Source organism: Schistocerca gregaria, chromosome 3, assembly GCF_023897955.1.
Source record: "Schistocerca gregaria isolate iqSchGreg1 chromosome 3, iqSchGreg1.2, whole genome shotgun sequence".
Classification (NCBI taxonomy): Eukaryota; Metazoa; Arthropoda; class Insecta; order Orthoptera; family Acrididae; genus Schistocerca; species Schistocerca gregaria.
Window position 1 is genome coordinate 642,071,528 of NC_064922.1, and position 15,717 is coordinate 642,087,244.

General features: G+C 42.1%; 1 protein-coding gene across 1 annotated transcript; it reads left to right on the forward strand.

The window, feature by feature from the left end:
- Nucleotides 1-800: 800 nt before the first annotated feature.
- Nucleotides 801-14,925, forward strand: LOC126355851 (uncharacterized). Its single transcript, XM_050006337.1, has 2 exons — nucleotides 801-1,330; nucleotides 12,545-14,925. Exons 1-2 carry the CDS (start codon nucleotides 880-882, stop codon nucleotides 12,928-12,930), a joined length of 837 nt encoding a protein of 278 aa, XP_049862294.1. The 5' UTR covers nucleotides 801-879; the 3' UTR covers nucleotides 12,931-14,925.
- Nucleotides 14,926-15,717: the final 792 nt, after the last annotated feature.

The following is a 15,717-nucleotide window of genomic DNA, read 5'->3' on the forward strand; positions in this document are numbered from 1 at the left end:
GCGGCCGGCCGCTACTAGTCGTGATAGCTGAAAATTTACGTTTATTTCGATGAAGATTGTTTCGTATTTGTGTCGACATCATGTTAGAATCTGAAATAATTCTTCCCAGAAACTGATTCTTCTTGAATGCGTAACTCATAACTTACTGGTTTGGGATGTCTTATAACCTGTTGATCTGCTTATTCATTGTGCACGATAAACCTTGTTTGTACAATATTCCAAACAAATGTCGTTTGAAGGAGATATGGTCGTAGTTACATGTTTCCAGGGAAATCTGTTTAGTCCCAGAATACGTAAGTGATGTTACGTGAAACTCATTCTGAAATAACACGAACGATACCTCTTAATTAATGAGGTAATTAACTTTTTACTGCTATCGTGGTACGTGTGAATTCGCAGTACGAAAGAAGGCCTTTTGATAGAAGTAACAGATTCAGAGGCAGTAAACAATGACACTTGCGAAATTTGTGCCGTACCGACGGATGGCAGGGAAACCAGGTTTCTGGGGGGACCTTGCACTCACCCAGCGCCAGAATGGGGGTGTTCTCATGGCGAGGCGGTACGGCGAGCGTGGTGGGGGCGCCGAGGTCATAATCGCGCACGAGCGGAGGCAGAGAGAGAGGGAGCGAGAGAGACAGAGAGAGCGAGCACCAGGGAGAGGAAAGCAGCACTCCGCACTCCCCTGGAGGTCAAGATGCCGCCGGTCCAGCTAGGCCCCTCGGGCCGTTGGGAGGCGTTGCGCCGTAGTGGGGGGAGGTTTTCAGCACATATAAACCTCTGTGGCATATCGTTGCGAGGTTCAGTGTGTAGATAAGAACGCCGGTTTTCGCCCAACAGCACCACCTATCAACAAACCGAGGGTAGTGCTGAGCGCCAGACATGCTGCTCCGAACGTGGATGCTGGTACTGCTGACAGTGACATGGACGGCATCGGCTGATGACAAGAGTGGAGACGGAGACGAAGATCTCGGCGTCGGCCTCAAGATGGCCTTTCGCTTGTACGACGAGTGCGAGAGACGCGGTGACACCCTGGCGGTGTGCCTCAAGATGCGAGCTGTGAACCTCCTGGACCGAGCCATGCGTTTGCCGGAAATCCCTCTGGGGGAGTCGGTGCTACTGGTGCGGTCGTCGGAAGAGGATGACGCGACAGGCGGCAGCAGAGGCGCGTCCCAAGACGACCTTGCGGATCGCAGCGGCAACCCTGACCAGAGGGAGGCCAGAGTGGACCGAGCCCTCATGGACCGCGTGGCGCGCTTCATCAGCTCCCATAGGCTGCAGCTGACGCTGCCCAGGCTGCAGGGCGAGGACCTGGAGAGGGGCGTCGAGGAAGGTGTGTTTCCATTTAGGTTTCATTGAGATGTACGCCTACATACACAAGTTGCGGGCAATAACTGTGCGGTACTAAGTGGTACTAACATCGTGCCAGTACTATAGGTTTCTGTTCCACTCCCTTGCTCACTGAACGAGGGTGTTAAAATGACTCTCGGTATGATGCTGTGCGTCCGCTAATGTCTCATATTCTAATGGTGTCTAGCACAATGGCGGCACGATGCTCGCAGATTGGTTTAACAATACAGGTTCTCTTAATACACCAGCTGGGCTTCGAGAGAACTACGTTGTGCTTCTTCCAAGGAATCCCGTTGAAGTTCAGCGAACATTTCATTACACTCCAGATGTGGTGTATGGACGTAGAAGCATGTCTCTGGATATGTTGAACGTCTGTGATCTTGCCTGCCTGATAAGAGCTCCAGTCACTGGAACTTACCCTGGAACTGATCACAGTAGCGTTTCGTATTTCCTTTACAGATGCACTGCATTTTCTCAGAACACAAACAACAAGTAAATGTCTTTCATTTGATTTTCCTAAAACTGATCGTACGAGATCGTCACATTTCATATAGCTTCTTGCTATTATCGCTACATACTTACGTGATATGATATGCTCAAAATGTTTATTACTATCACTTTCATGTACATTTGGGTCCTTTCTCTTCACATTTATCTATTATGAAAAATTGTTGTCATTCGCTACAACAAAAGGAAACTCCCTGTAGTACAAAACGCTATCATTGTCGCTTATTTGTAGATGGTATTCATGGTTTTGGATGTTTTTATCACCACAAGTACTTTTACTCTGAGCAATAATCCAGACACTGTGGTTTTTATGTACACAAGGAAAGAATACCAAGTAACAGAAATTATATTGCAATGACATTTTCACAAGCACAGCGATCTCTGTATTATTGTAACGAGCTTCCAAAGTAGAAGCTGTTTTTCCCAGATCGCAGTTTATACTTATCCTGAATACTAGCTTCAGCAAGTTATATTGCCATATTCATATGATCGGATACCTGACTGTATAGCCTCTACGTGTGTCAAATGGACAGATGGCCACTTCAGTTGCACGTAAACACAAAAAAGGCATAACACGAGAAAAGGACAAAACTGCAAAATTTTGGTATTATCTTATTTCCTCTTTAGTCCACCTTAGCCAACATCCCATTCAGAGTGAAACTTCAAATTCCGTTTACATTTGGATACATGATTATTAAGATATCTGGAGCAGGCAAAATAATTATTCTCTTGTAAGAGAACCTAGATCTCTCAGAAGCACTGATGATAGGCTACATTAGCTGTGTAATGTACTTTAACTAAACTCATTGTCCTTTGGTTTATATATTATAGTAATAGTTCACAGCTGTGGCGCCAGTCTTTTGTAGTTTCGTATTCCTAAGAAAACCATACACTGACGATAGTATCTAAAGATCTACTTTTACTGTATAATGCACATTATTTATTCTTATGATTGCATTGCTTACAATGTGTTAATTTTACTATTATGTAGTCATACATCTATCTGCAGATAATCTTTGTTGTATCTCTTTTCCTCAGTTTAGTATTCAATTGGGAAACTGATTGGTGATTACGATGGACATAGTAAATAAGAAATGACAGTAGCCAAAACTTAAAACAGAAAACGACAGGAAAATACAAATCAAATTTGGTACCCAATGTAAGAAAGTGAATTGCGTCCAGAACAGACAGTTCGAATGTATACTATAAGAAGCGAAAAAATTCCTATTTTACGTTGGAATTGTTTTACACTCAGATGAAAAAGATGCAAGCAATGGTTGGAAATGAATGGTTCGAAACTAGTCACCATTAAGGAAAATATATGCAAACGTGACAGGGAACTAACTAAATAACGTAGTAAAACATTACCCTCCGACTGTTTCAGAACACAAAATAGTAAAATCAGAATGTCAAATCAGAGCATGCATAATTAGAGTTTCTTAGAGAGGTAAGAAAAGCAATGTCTCTACCAATACCGATATATTACTCACTGCAATAACATGTATTTAAAAAAATAAAATAAAACTGAATATGACGGTCATGTCCAGAGGACTGCGCGACGACGGCCGGCCGTCGTGTCATCCTACCCCATATGGCGTCACTCGCTTGCGGTACAGTGGAGCGTGGGGTCAGCAAACAGCTCTCCAGGCTATTATCGGCTGTTCTAACCTTGGAGCCGTTATTTATCATTCACCTCGATTCAGAACTAGCATTTAGAGGCCACCCATTACAGTTCTGCTTCCACGGAAAGTTTCTTGGCACTACTGGAAACTGAGTGCATGTGCTCCGCACTGCATACACGCTGACAACTCAGTTATGGAAGCGGACCTCCATTACATGTGAAATTCTTAAATATCGCAGACGTCTACACATACTATGCTCAAGTATACCTGTCAAATACAAAATCGAAAATTTCTACTGGCCTAATCGTTTAACAAACGTTTCTTTTTTTTTTTAAGGAAACATGACGTAAAATTATATGCTAACACTTTTCCTCCAAGCTTAAGTCTTAGAGTATTCTTGCAGTTGAGCTACATCAACACAGCTGAAAAACATTTGTACTAATAACATAGGTGGTCTACGGTGTTATTGTATATTAATAGATAAAAATTGTCAGTCAATGTGTAATTTTATTTCTATCGTGAAGCAGAACACCAGCATCCATATTCCACAAGCCACCTTGCGTTGAATGACTGAATGTTAAGTGTAGTTCCCTCTTCCTATCGTTACATTAATTCCAGTGGGCTGGTGCATGTGTCAATGTAGTTGAAACTTCGAAAAATTGTCTCCGTGGCTGTGATGCTTCAAATTTCACCTGTATTTACGCGAGCTTTCCGTTTTATTCTCATCGATGTATGCCGATAGTATAATGCTGACCTCAATAATTTTTCTATTGCACACTAAAGCATTCGTGATTTCAGTGCTGTTAGAAGTAGATAAATAACTGACATGTTTTTAGAGGTTAAAAACTAAAATTTATAATCATCATCAAAGTGTGGTACGTCCTTAGATCTAACTCCAAAATAATTCTCTGAAACCGAGAATGAAGAGAAAAGCACGTGAATAAATATTTAAATGTTTAGATACATTCATTTGGTTCGGTAAAGAACTTTTTTTTCCATCAGATAACCCGTACCGACAACATTACGTGACATGGAAATGTTGAGGAAATAACCTGCCATTAATGCTTTTAGGTAAAGCCCACGTACGTTTATAACCCTAAGAAAATACACCTACCACTGTCGTAACGCCGTTCCGGAAGTCAGATACATGGACAAATATTTGCGTAGCCATTGTACTCTTCTGGAAACATCTTGTAAACAGAAATGTGTAAATTCTCAGCTTTCAATAAAATTTAACGAACTGTGAATTTAAGACGTGACCGCATGTAGTTCCAAGACTGTAATAGCTGTAGCTGCGGTTGCTTCGTGAAGAAAATATTAAGAAGGTATGAGATTTTAACACTTCTTTTTAGTGGCAGTAAGGAAAAAAGTGGTGCAGCTTGGAAACAATAGGGAATTACGTAGTAATTGGCGCTTGCAGCCACTTTGGTCGCCCGTGACTGCAAGCTTGTTTTGTGAAGGCAAATTTGCAGAACCGTTGTTTCATATAATTACTTCTTTCACCATTCTTTCAAATCTGCGAACAATAGCAAGATTTTCCGTAGAATTTAGTCTGTCAACTCACAAGAATCCAAAGGCCTAGCATATTGTAGAGAGTGAAACGAATCACATAGAATTTTCGAAAAAATTACGTCAGGCAGACTGTTGGGTTCTTGAACACATAGTATGACATCCAAATCGATGTAGTACATGTCAGGAAAAAATAATAAGTGATACTTATTTTAAATAACAATTCCTTAATGAAATTTTCATATGTGAATTAAATTAGGTTTATTAACCATCTTCCCATTTAAAAATAATACAAATTTTATCAAAACGTGAAAAAAAGTTTTCACGGCTAATTTTCACAGGTCACTTTAATGAGCTGAGGGTGTGTAAAAGCCGGATACCATATAGCAATCACGTTATTTAATTTTATTAATGATGTGATAACTTTGTTCTCTTCATAAATTATTAAACGAAGTAAAATAAACTGGCCACCTCGAATTCCCCCAAGTTGCTTTCAAATTATGCCTTATTACTAGCTAAAACTTTCATGAATGCTGGTGAGTTACTGGAAAGTGTTTGAGGTTGATGAACACTTTGGTTCACGAAAGGAATTTACTTTAGGTCTTCACACTGATCGCTTTTATTCATATTATTGATTACGTGAATGTGATGTTGGTTTGGAAGAGAGATCGACCTATATTGTTTCCATTTTGTTTAATCCAGGTATAAATATAATATATAGCTGGTGTATCTAATTCTTTGCAGTTGATTCTGCGGTACCTTCTGAATTACACGTCACGAATAATTGGTATGACTTGTGGTTTCGGAAATTTAATTAGGCTTCGTTTGCTACCCGAAATACGATAATAAATGACTATAATCGTTCTATGCTTGCTTTACTGTTCTAATACCATGCACGTCTCACACTTTGGTATAGCAAACAAGTTTCTGCTTAGGTTTTGTGCTCTTTTCTTCGCCACTGAAATTATTATCTAGCCTTCTCGGACACCACTAGCAGTTGATTCCCAGTCACATTAATACACAGTTTAATAAAGGACTTTCTCAAGTAACATCACGTTTGTTGCTAGAGATAAACAAACCGAACCAGTTAGCCGAAATTCTTCTGCCACCGTAATTCTCTAATATACTTAAAAGACATGACTTACATAGTGAAACCGCTTTGGCAGACAATTTGTAGAATATACTGCAAGTCGTAAATCTAGTATCCAATGTCTTAAGTGAGCTATTCTTCCTGTGTAAAGAGCTTGTCTGTAATATGTTAGGATCAGTTAGCTGTGGAGCTTCGTTGTAAAATTGTTTTAATTGTTTGAAATAGTGAAATGAAACAAACTTTTGGTCTTACTTTTTACTCTCATTCTTAGAAGGCAATTTGTCTCATTGTACCTGAGACAACTGAAACGTCCTCCAGTGAGAATCGAATGGTACCACATATAACTTTAGATGTTACAAAAATCAATGGAACAGACTTCAACCTACTAGATGTTTTCCATTAACCATTTGAATGCTTCATTTTTAAGGTTTTAGCGGTAGACGTTTCTTCCTCTAGTGCTCAGGGCTTGACACTCATGTTACTGAAGTCACTTCAGTATGCCACGCAAAATGGGGACATCGTACTCATACTGAGTGAGACCGCATCCTCTGTCGTTGATAATTCAATGAGGAGGAGAGTGCACAAATTTCTTCAGGTACATGATATCCCACTGCAGTCACTCATAGATGATAAGTTTTGAGCATTTGATCATGCCGCACCGTCGATTACTGAAAAAAAACGAGTTTACCCAGTATCGGACTAGATTTGCAACTGCATTCAAGACTTTCTTGTAGATAAAGCTCTACACGTCGCTCTCAACTGAACAAAATCGACAGCATTAAAGGTAACTTCTAGGGTACACAAGGAAGTGTGATAGAACCGTTAATGTTCACAAGGTAAATAAATGATCTGGTAGAAACAGTCGGAAACTCTTTAAAACTGATCGCATATGGCTCACTGTCTATAAGAAAGTAGAAACGCTAGAATACAGCACAGATCTGCAGAATGACATCAGAGGACTTGTGAATGGTGCACGCTCTGCCAGTGGACTCTGAATCTGATTATAGTACACTGCGTATACACTACTGATGGAAAATTTCTGCAAACAGAATCTGCCGTAAAAAATCTATGAGTGACTATCCAGAGTGACCGTAAATGCAACGAGCGCTTAAAAAAATAGTACGAAAAGCTGATGCCAGACTGAGATTCGGAGAAAGAATTTTAAGGAATTGTAACTGAGTCACGGAGGAAGTGGCTTGCAAGGCGGTTGTTAGACCGATTCTTGAGTATCGTTCTTCAGTCTGGCTGCCGTATCAGGTAGGACTGACAGAAGAGGTAGAGAAGATCAAACGAAGTGCGGGGGGTTGCATTATGGGTTAATTTAGTCGATGCGAGAGCGTTACAAAGATTGTCATCAATCTTCAATGGCAGACACTACAAGGGAGGCGTTGTGCAACACAGAGAGATTTACTATTAAATTTCGAGAGGGTACTTCCCGGGAAGACTCGGGCAACATGTTACTTCCTTACACACACACATACACATACACACACAAAATTCGAGATATTAGAGGCCAACCAACAATAATCCTTCTCACACGTCATTCAAGAGTGGAACATGAGAAGGGGGGGAAAATAATGGTAGCAGTAGTACCTTCCGCCACAAGGAGTTAAGTGTTTTGTCGAGTATGATGTGGATATAAACCCAAACCACGAACGTTCGCAGGCAGCCTTGTGAACAGGATTTTATCTTTAACATTGAAATAAACTTCCTGGTTCATGTTCACAATAACCTGAATGAGTGGACTGAAGACATGGTAAAAGGGACGCCCCAAAATATCACAGAGACACTTTGCATCATTTTTTTAAATAGACAAAATTGCAGGTCGTCACATCACACCTCAAAATTGCAGTCAGCCACTGTCCATTTCCTGTGATGTTTTGTCCCCTGAAGACGTGCAGCCGTAAGTGCCACTTTGAGCAATGACTTTTTGCGAGGTTCCCCAGCCGATATATCAATTACTTGCGGTTTCATTAAGATACTTCACTCAGAAATTGGTTAACAGGGACATGCAGTCACTGACGTTAGCAATTTCTGTCAGATTTGAAACAGATTCGCATTGGCTAGGAGCTACTCTCGTCTTCAGTCCATGTCGGTTGGAATCTTCTTGCGATCACAGTTCTTAGGCGATTTTTATGTGGGCGCGGTTGGAAGACCATTTATAGTAGATGTGTTGGACAGTTCACGGTGATAAAGCAACAGATTTGGCAACATCCATAATAGATCTTAGTTTCCATTCCGTCAGGCATCAACCAACAACACCATCCTTCATCGATAAAACCAACTGGCACATACACACCATTACCATACCTTGTTATTGGCTCCAGTGCTACAGCATCCGCAGAGCTTCGAGTTAATCATTGTGCTCTTTGAAGGAGGTGACTAACATTTCTTCTGGTGAATTTATACAGGTCGGTCATAAGTATTCCAGGAAATATAATATGTCGCTGTTATCCCCGTCTGCTAAGTAACACATGCCAAACGCTTTTTAGTGCGTTTTTGATAATCTACACACTTTTGTTACCAGTGCAACATTTACTCTCGAAGTTACGTCCTAGTTTTCTGGTCCAACTACTCTTTCATTGTGTTCCACATTGTCTTTATTTTGCTGGTGGGGTGACTGTATACTTCCAGTACACTCAAACAAGGCTCAACATCAGAGCTCTCCGTTTATCCCACATCCCTCGACAACTGCATAATCTCTTTTGTAGTCTACTTTTGTGGGAACAATCGCCCTTTTCCACAATCGATAAACGGTCCATTTTAACACCGGTAATGTATCACGAAGCAAATACCGTCCGCACTGGCGGAATGTTACGTGATACCACGTACTTATACATTTGTGACTGTTACAGCACCATCTGTAACAAAGCGAAAAAAAGTGGTCCAACTAATATTCGTATTTCTTTACGTTCTACACGAATATGTAATAAAAATGGGGGTTCCTGTTTAAAAGACGCAGTTGATATCCGTTTGACCTATGACAGCGCCATGTAGCGGGCCAACCGTAGCGCCATCTGGTTTCCCCCTTCAAGCTCGACAAGTTTCGTTCTTTGTAGTTTCTTCGTTTGATGCTTATTTTGTAAGATATTTGGCCCGGTCACGATCAATGGACCACCCTGTATAGTGGTGATTAAAATGGTACAATCATAGGGTGCTGGAACATGGGAGGAAGTGGAGGCAGAGCTGTGGAAAAATACATTGCCAGTAATTGAAGTGAGAGACGTAAGAAACTAGTGAGTTCGGCAATAAATTTTTCTGGTAACAGCAAAAACACTGTTTAAAAACACAGGAAGAAAACGTATGTATTAAATGAGGGAGAGATGTAGATTATGATACCTTTTATTGAATTCAACGGTGGTCCCATGTGCATATTTATTTATTTAATGTATGTCACAACATGTGGTTTTGTTACACAGAAGTAAGACAATGGCATCAATGAAAGCGTGAAAACGTACAGAGAAAGTATGTCACATATTTATTAATTTTACAATTTCATCTCTCAATCTAATCAACAGCATCCAGTGTCAATACTAGGAAGCGACGGATGGTGTGGGATGTCTTGCTGCAACTACTAGATGGGTCGAACATATTTTTCCACTCGAGAAGAAAGTTCTTTCATGCACCGTTGTTTGTGCATTATCTAGCTGCTGTTGGTTTAGTGTGCGTACTTGGTGATGCTTACAGGATCCATATTTGCCGGCATTTATGGCATGCATCAGACCCTTCATCAAGACATTCTGTAGCAGTTTTTAATGCCGGTTGGCTAGATTTTAGTACGTCGGACATAAGACTTGCGATATAATTATTAGTGCGAATCGCGAGGTTGCCATGCGCAGATATAGACTCAGATTAGAGGTTAGTAATAGCGACTAAACTTTTAAAAAGATCTGTGTGATAGAATCGATGTATAAATAAGTGGCGTACTAAAGTCCAATTAAATAGGATTGGATATCACAAACAGTGTAAATACTGAAGCGGCGAAGGTAAATGTGAATACGACTGAGGTAACTCCGAAGAAACATGGGGTAGCAAAAGAGAAACTTCAACTCATATAAAGAAAACAGAAAAACAAAAGTTTTCGGGATAGGAATGGGATAAAACTGTGTGAGACAATTATGAATGAAATCAATAGAAAGTATAAATAAATACGAAAACTTGTGAAGATATCGAAAATTAATTGGTCGTTGGAAGGAGAGTTCCAGCAGCCAAGAAAGTAAAAACATCTTTCGGAGAAATTAAAAGAAAATGCTTCAACGTTGAGTGCGAAAGGAATTACGACGTTAAGCTCAGAGAACAAAGGGAAACAGCTTCTGTAAGAGGGAGTTAATATCAGCTAAAGTGATAGAGAACGAAATGGAGGATCCGGTGTTGGAGGCAGAGTTTAACAGAGCAGTGAAAGACTTGCTTTGAAACAAGGCAAAATGTATATTTATTTTCTGCGGACTTTGTCAACTCGTTGAGAGATGTGGCGACCAAGCAATTACTATGATTAACGTTTCTTAAAGGGGAATCACTATCGAATACAACAATGATTCTCAGCATAAAATCAATAAGTTTGAACACATTTGTGGAACTACAAATAAAACGTCAGCCATTGGTGCTTTGGACTATATTTCGCATCTATACAGCCATAAATCACATACAAATTTTATCATTTATTCTTATTACTTTCTTATTACTTTACCTATACGTACTAGAAACGAAATTTCGTTTGTTGTTCTCCATGTTGCTGTAATTTTAGTGCCCGGCATTATAGTATGTTGACCATGTCACAGTTTAATGTGCTATTAAGCTTGGATATGGAAATTTCTTGGGGTCGTATTTAATTAAACTGTGTAGATATATTAATGTGGCCACCTATGAAAATCCTGAGTAATAAACTTTTGCTAAGTAGATTGAAGCAAGATGTGTGTGAAGAGAATAATTATGTTGTGGAAGGTACCAACAGGAATGTGGAGCTATGCGCACTGCTTTCCCGGTTCAGGATCCAGTCTGCAAACAGCTCGATGGACGTGATCCCACAGGTTCTCGACTGGCTTTCAATCCGGGGAGTTTGATGGTCAGGGGAGTACAGTAAACTCATGTTGGTGATACCTGAACCACGCTCATACCATGCCAGCTTTGTGACTCGTCGCATTGTCCTGCCAGAAGATGCCATCATGCTGAAGTAAAACAAAGTGCATGTAGGCGTGGATATGGTCTCCACGGATAGATGCATACTTGCGTTGATCCACTGTGACTTCCAGAATCATCCAGAGATAACCCAAGGAATGCCACAAAAACATTCCCCAGACCGTAACGCGCCCTCCTCCGGGCTGGAGCCTTTCCGGCAATTGATACAGACAGGATGTCGGCTTCCAGTCCGATGGGGCGTAAAACGTGTTGCATCTGAAAAGGCCACCTGTTACCTGTCAGACACGTGCTGTGGAGATCGATAATCAGCAACGTTCTCTGATCAATGATACGCACTTGGTAGTCCCTTGGTTCAATGGTTCATCTGGATGGTCAGCTGCTCAACAGTTACACGTCTATTGACGTGTACACATCTCTGCAGCCACCTCCGCCCCCACCCCCTCCCCTCCCGCCATCAAGCTCTCTCATTTACGGCCCGTGGTGCATCGCAATTGCCTCTTAATATGGCTCTTAGAACTATGGGACTTAACAACTGAGGTCATCAGACCCCTAGACCGAGAACTACTTAAACCTAACTAACCTAAGGACATCACACACATCCATGCCCGAGGCAGGATTCGAACCTGCGACCGTAGCAGCAGAGCAGCTCCGGACTAAAGCGTCCGTGCATAACGGCCGGCGCCTCTTAATACATAGTCTACTTAATCCGCAGTGACACGAACAAGTTTCATTCCCGAATAGTTTACAACAAACTTTGCCGTTTCGAAAATGCTCCACCCTTGGCCCGAAAGCCACTGATTATGCCCTTTTGAACGTCAGGTCAGTCGCTCCGTTTCCTTATTAATGCACTGTTTTCCGCGAATGCCCTACCTGCTTTGCGAGATCCCATCCACTGCGCCGGCAGCGGTGGCCGAGCGGTTCTAGGCGCTTCAGTCCGGAACCGCGCGACTGCTACGGTTGCAGGTTGGAATCCTGCCTCAGGCATGGATGTGGGTAATGTTGTTAGGTTAGTTAGGTTTAAGTAGTTCTAAGTTATAGGGGAATGATTACCTCAGATGTTAAGTACCACAGTGCTCAGAGCCATTTTTGAACCATCCACTGAAAATGCTGCCACCTGAATTCTGTGACTTTTTACTGCACGTTGACACTGAACATCCGCGGTGGTTACATTAATGTGACTGGGCTGTGTATAATACCTAGATAGGACTACTTCACTTACACTACCCTATTTTAGAAAGCACTATCACAAAGGAAACCTTTAGTGAATTCCATTCGCTTCTTTGTTTCCTCATTACTTCCAGTATTGACTCACAAATCTGTTGTCTGCTCCCAGGACGTGGTAAGATGAAGAAGATGATGGGCATGATGATGATGGGCATGGCCTCCAAGATGGCCGGCCTGATCCCCGCAGCCATCGCCGGCCTGTTCCTGCTGGCGGGCAAGGCACTCATCGTGAGTAAGATGGCGCTGGTGCTGATCCTGGTGATCGCGCTCAAGAAGATCGTGGCGCAGCGGCAGAGCGAGGGCGGCCACCACTACGAGATGGCGCACGGCTGGCAGGGCGGCCACGGCGGCGGCGGCCACGGGGGCGGCGGCCACGGCGGAGCCGACTGGGACCGCCGCTCGCTGGCCGCCCACCGCATGGCGTACCGCGCGCAGCACCGGCCCAGGGCGGCCGACGCCGGCGCAGCTGCGGCAAAGGAGAAGGCCGTGGCGTAGGGGCGACGCCGCGCCGGACCAGCGTGCGCTCTGCTCTCTCTGCCACTCTCCTCGGCGCTCGGTGACGTACACCGAGTCATCTGCGCCCCCAGTTGCACTTTGAACGCCAATGTCCTCCTCCCACACTCCACTAACAACGATCACTCACTACACCGTTACCTAATATAATTCACTTTGTTCCCTTGGAACCGTCGGACAAAACTATAGTTTACAAGTAGTTTTCTACGTGATATTCTCTGGTCAGTGTCTTCCTCCCACGCTCTTTTAAGCTGTTTTGAAGGAGACCGATAACTGCCTAGTTCTTTAATCCAATAGTTTTCTTTCTGCAACTTTACTAAAGCTAGCAATCTAAAAAGGTTTCCATGTCAAACATCAAAATTTCAACTGTTCTTACCAAATCATAAGATTTATTTGGTGCGCACTAGCCACTGGCGAAGAAACAGTAGTGTTTTATTCGTTGTAGCCGTCTTTCTCCCTCAGGCTGACAGTGCTAATTGTCTTCATCCAAAGTCTGCGAAACCACGCAGTTCCACAGTAGCTACTTAAACTGTGCATTAAAATTACAAGACGTTTCAGAGTTTATGGAAAGGTCAAGCGGATACAGTTTTCTTGTGTGGCAAAATTCTCGAAAACTTGCAGTGGCGGAAGTATCTACTTCTAAGTGATCTTCATATGAGATGATGCATAAATGGCTTTGTGACAAAGCATTCGATTTTACAGATGACACTGAAATTTCAGTTGTAGAGAAAAAACAGCTCTTTTGACATTTCTGTAGAGCCCACCCAAAAACTAATTTACGTATTACCTCCCAAGACTGATTAAAGACAGCTACAACACTTGAAAGTGAACAGTTACAGATTTTTATCACTAAGAAAAGTGTAATGTTGACCCTCTCGTCGTTGTGAGGGGACTCCATTGTAACCACTAATATATCTCCCACATCATTATCTAATTCATTTTCTTCGCCTGAATGACATATAATTTACGATACGTCCAAAAGAAGTCGAATCTATACTCTATTTTAATTTTTAAAAATGTTTTTGCATATGTTATTAAAAGATTTTTTCATTTCCAAGTACATTACTATATTACCAGAATAAGAGATCCATGCCATTGGTTCAAAGATATATGGAAGAATAGAGTGAGATCTTATCTTTAATTTCTTTCAAAACTGAACAGATACTGCGGCAGAGCCTCATATTTCTCTACCGTAGCACCCTCCGACTCATTTTGCTTCTACTGCATTTGCGACATGTTGAAGGAAAGATTAAATTTCTCTTGTTCCTTTCAATGTGTAATGGATCTTCTCACGTCTGTTTATCTGCACGTCTGGTGCTCTACTATCAAACTAACAGTTCCACACCATTTTCTCGGGAGTGCAGAGAAGACTAGAGCCCACTTTTATGTAAACCGTCGTACAAAATGAATTATGTTTTATTTATTTTATGAATTGTCACGAGTGATTATAATTTATTGTGTGAATGTGAGTGACCTGCATATGTATGTGCGTGTGTGTGTGTGTAATTTTCTAAGAATATCTCAGGTGTAATTCGTAACAAAAACGACCAACAAAGCCAGTCAGCGTGTGTTGAGCAGCTGTGACACAGCACCATTAATCACGAGGAGGGCATTAGAGAGCCTGCATACCGCCACGGTGAGCGGCGTCCCCTCCACACCCCGGCCACGGCCGGTGTCACAGGGCAGGCGGACAGATAGACGTCGGCGTGAGAGAGCCCGCTTCCGCACGGCCGTGACCCTGCACGCGCAGCCGTGCGCTGCGTTGTTCCAGAGATCTGTCTACCTGCTGTGCGTGGGAACACTTCCCGCGGGCGGAACTCTACAGAACTACTTCCCGGAACGAAACAGTGCTTCTCTTCACATTACAACCGCATCGGGCAGCTCCAGCGGCTGTCACGGGAATTGTATTGTCTGTATGTTGCCCTCGCTGTACACGCTCATTAATGTTCATTAAACGCATCACTATTATTTGTTTAATACTTTTTTTATTTATGCAGTTCACTTCCCCTATTTACCTGATATGACAATTTTGACTGGAAATTAGCGAGACACGTACGGCCACATTAGTGTGCTATAGATTAAGCGTATCTGTAATTAAAGAGAAAGTGAAACACGAAAAAGCGAGCAAGCACTGTAAATGGCAGTTAACTTTTGTACAATGTCAGATTATCTCAGCAATTTTTCAGGTTTTCGGCCGACGTTTGAATTTTATTTCGATTGCAGACCCAGTAGCCTTCTTTAGTTGCTGCAGCCTTTATTGTTATTCGTACTCACTGATAGGGTTTTCTCGTTGCGGGCAGCGGCAAATAATAATAATAAAAAAAACTCGCAATAACTGAAGAGGGCGATTGATCTGTCGTCGGATTTAAGTCATCAGTACTGTGACTGGTTGATTGCAGAGCACCACGAATTTCTCTCCCGAGCCAACTCTTCCATCTCAGAGCAGCACCAACACTCTACATCCTCAATTATTTGCCAGAAATATTCCAATCTCTCTCTTGCTCCAAAGTTTTTATCCTCTACAGTTCACTCTATACAGTGAATGTAATTACCTGATGCCTTAAAAAAATACGATTGTCCTATCATCCAGTTCCTCCTTCTTATCAATGTCTTCCGTATTTTCCTTTCCTCGCCGGTTCTGCATAGAACAGCTCGTAAAATCTGAAAGTGCCTCACTATCACACTCTCAAACTCCTGTCCATTTGATCCAACACCTACTTTACTATGTCTCTGTTATTATCTGGTAAATTAGGTCAATCTGCGCGAAAC

Excerpts from the sequence above, each read along its gene's own strand:
- LOC126355851 (XM_050006337.1), top strand. The coding sequence starts at position 880 with ATGCTGCTCCGAACGTGGATGCTGGTACTGCTGACAGTGACATGGACG. Across the intron at positions 1,331-12,544 it reads GGAGAGGGGCGTCGAGGAAG|GACGTGGTAAGATGAAGAAG; the intron begins GTGTGTTTCCAT and ends GTCTGCTCCCAG.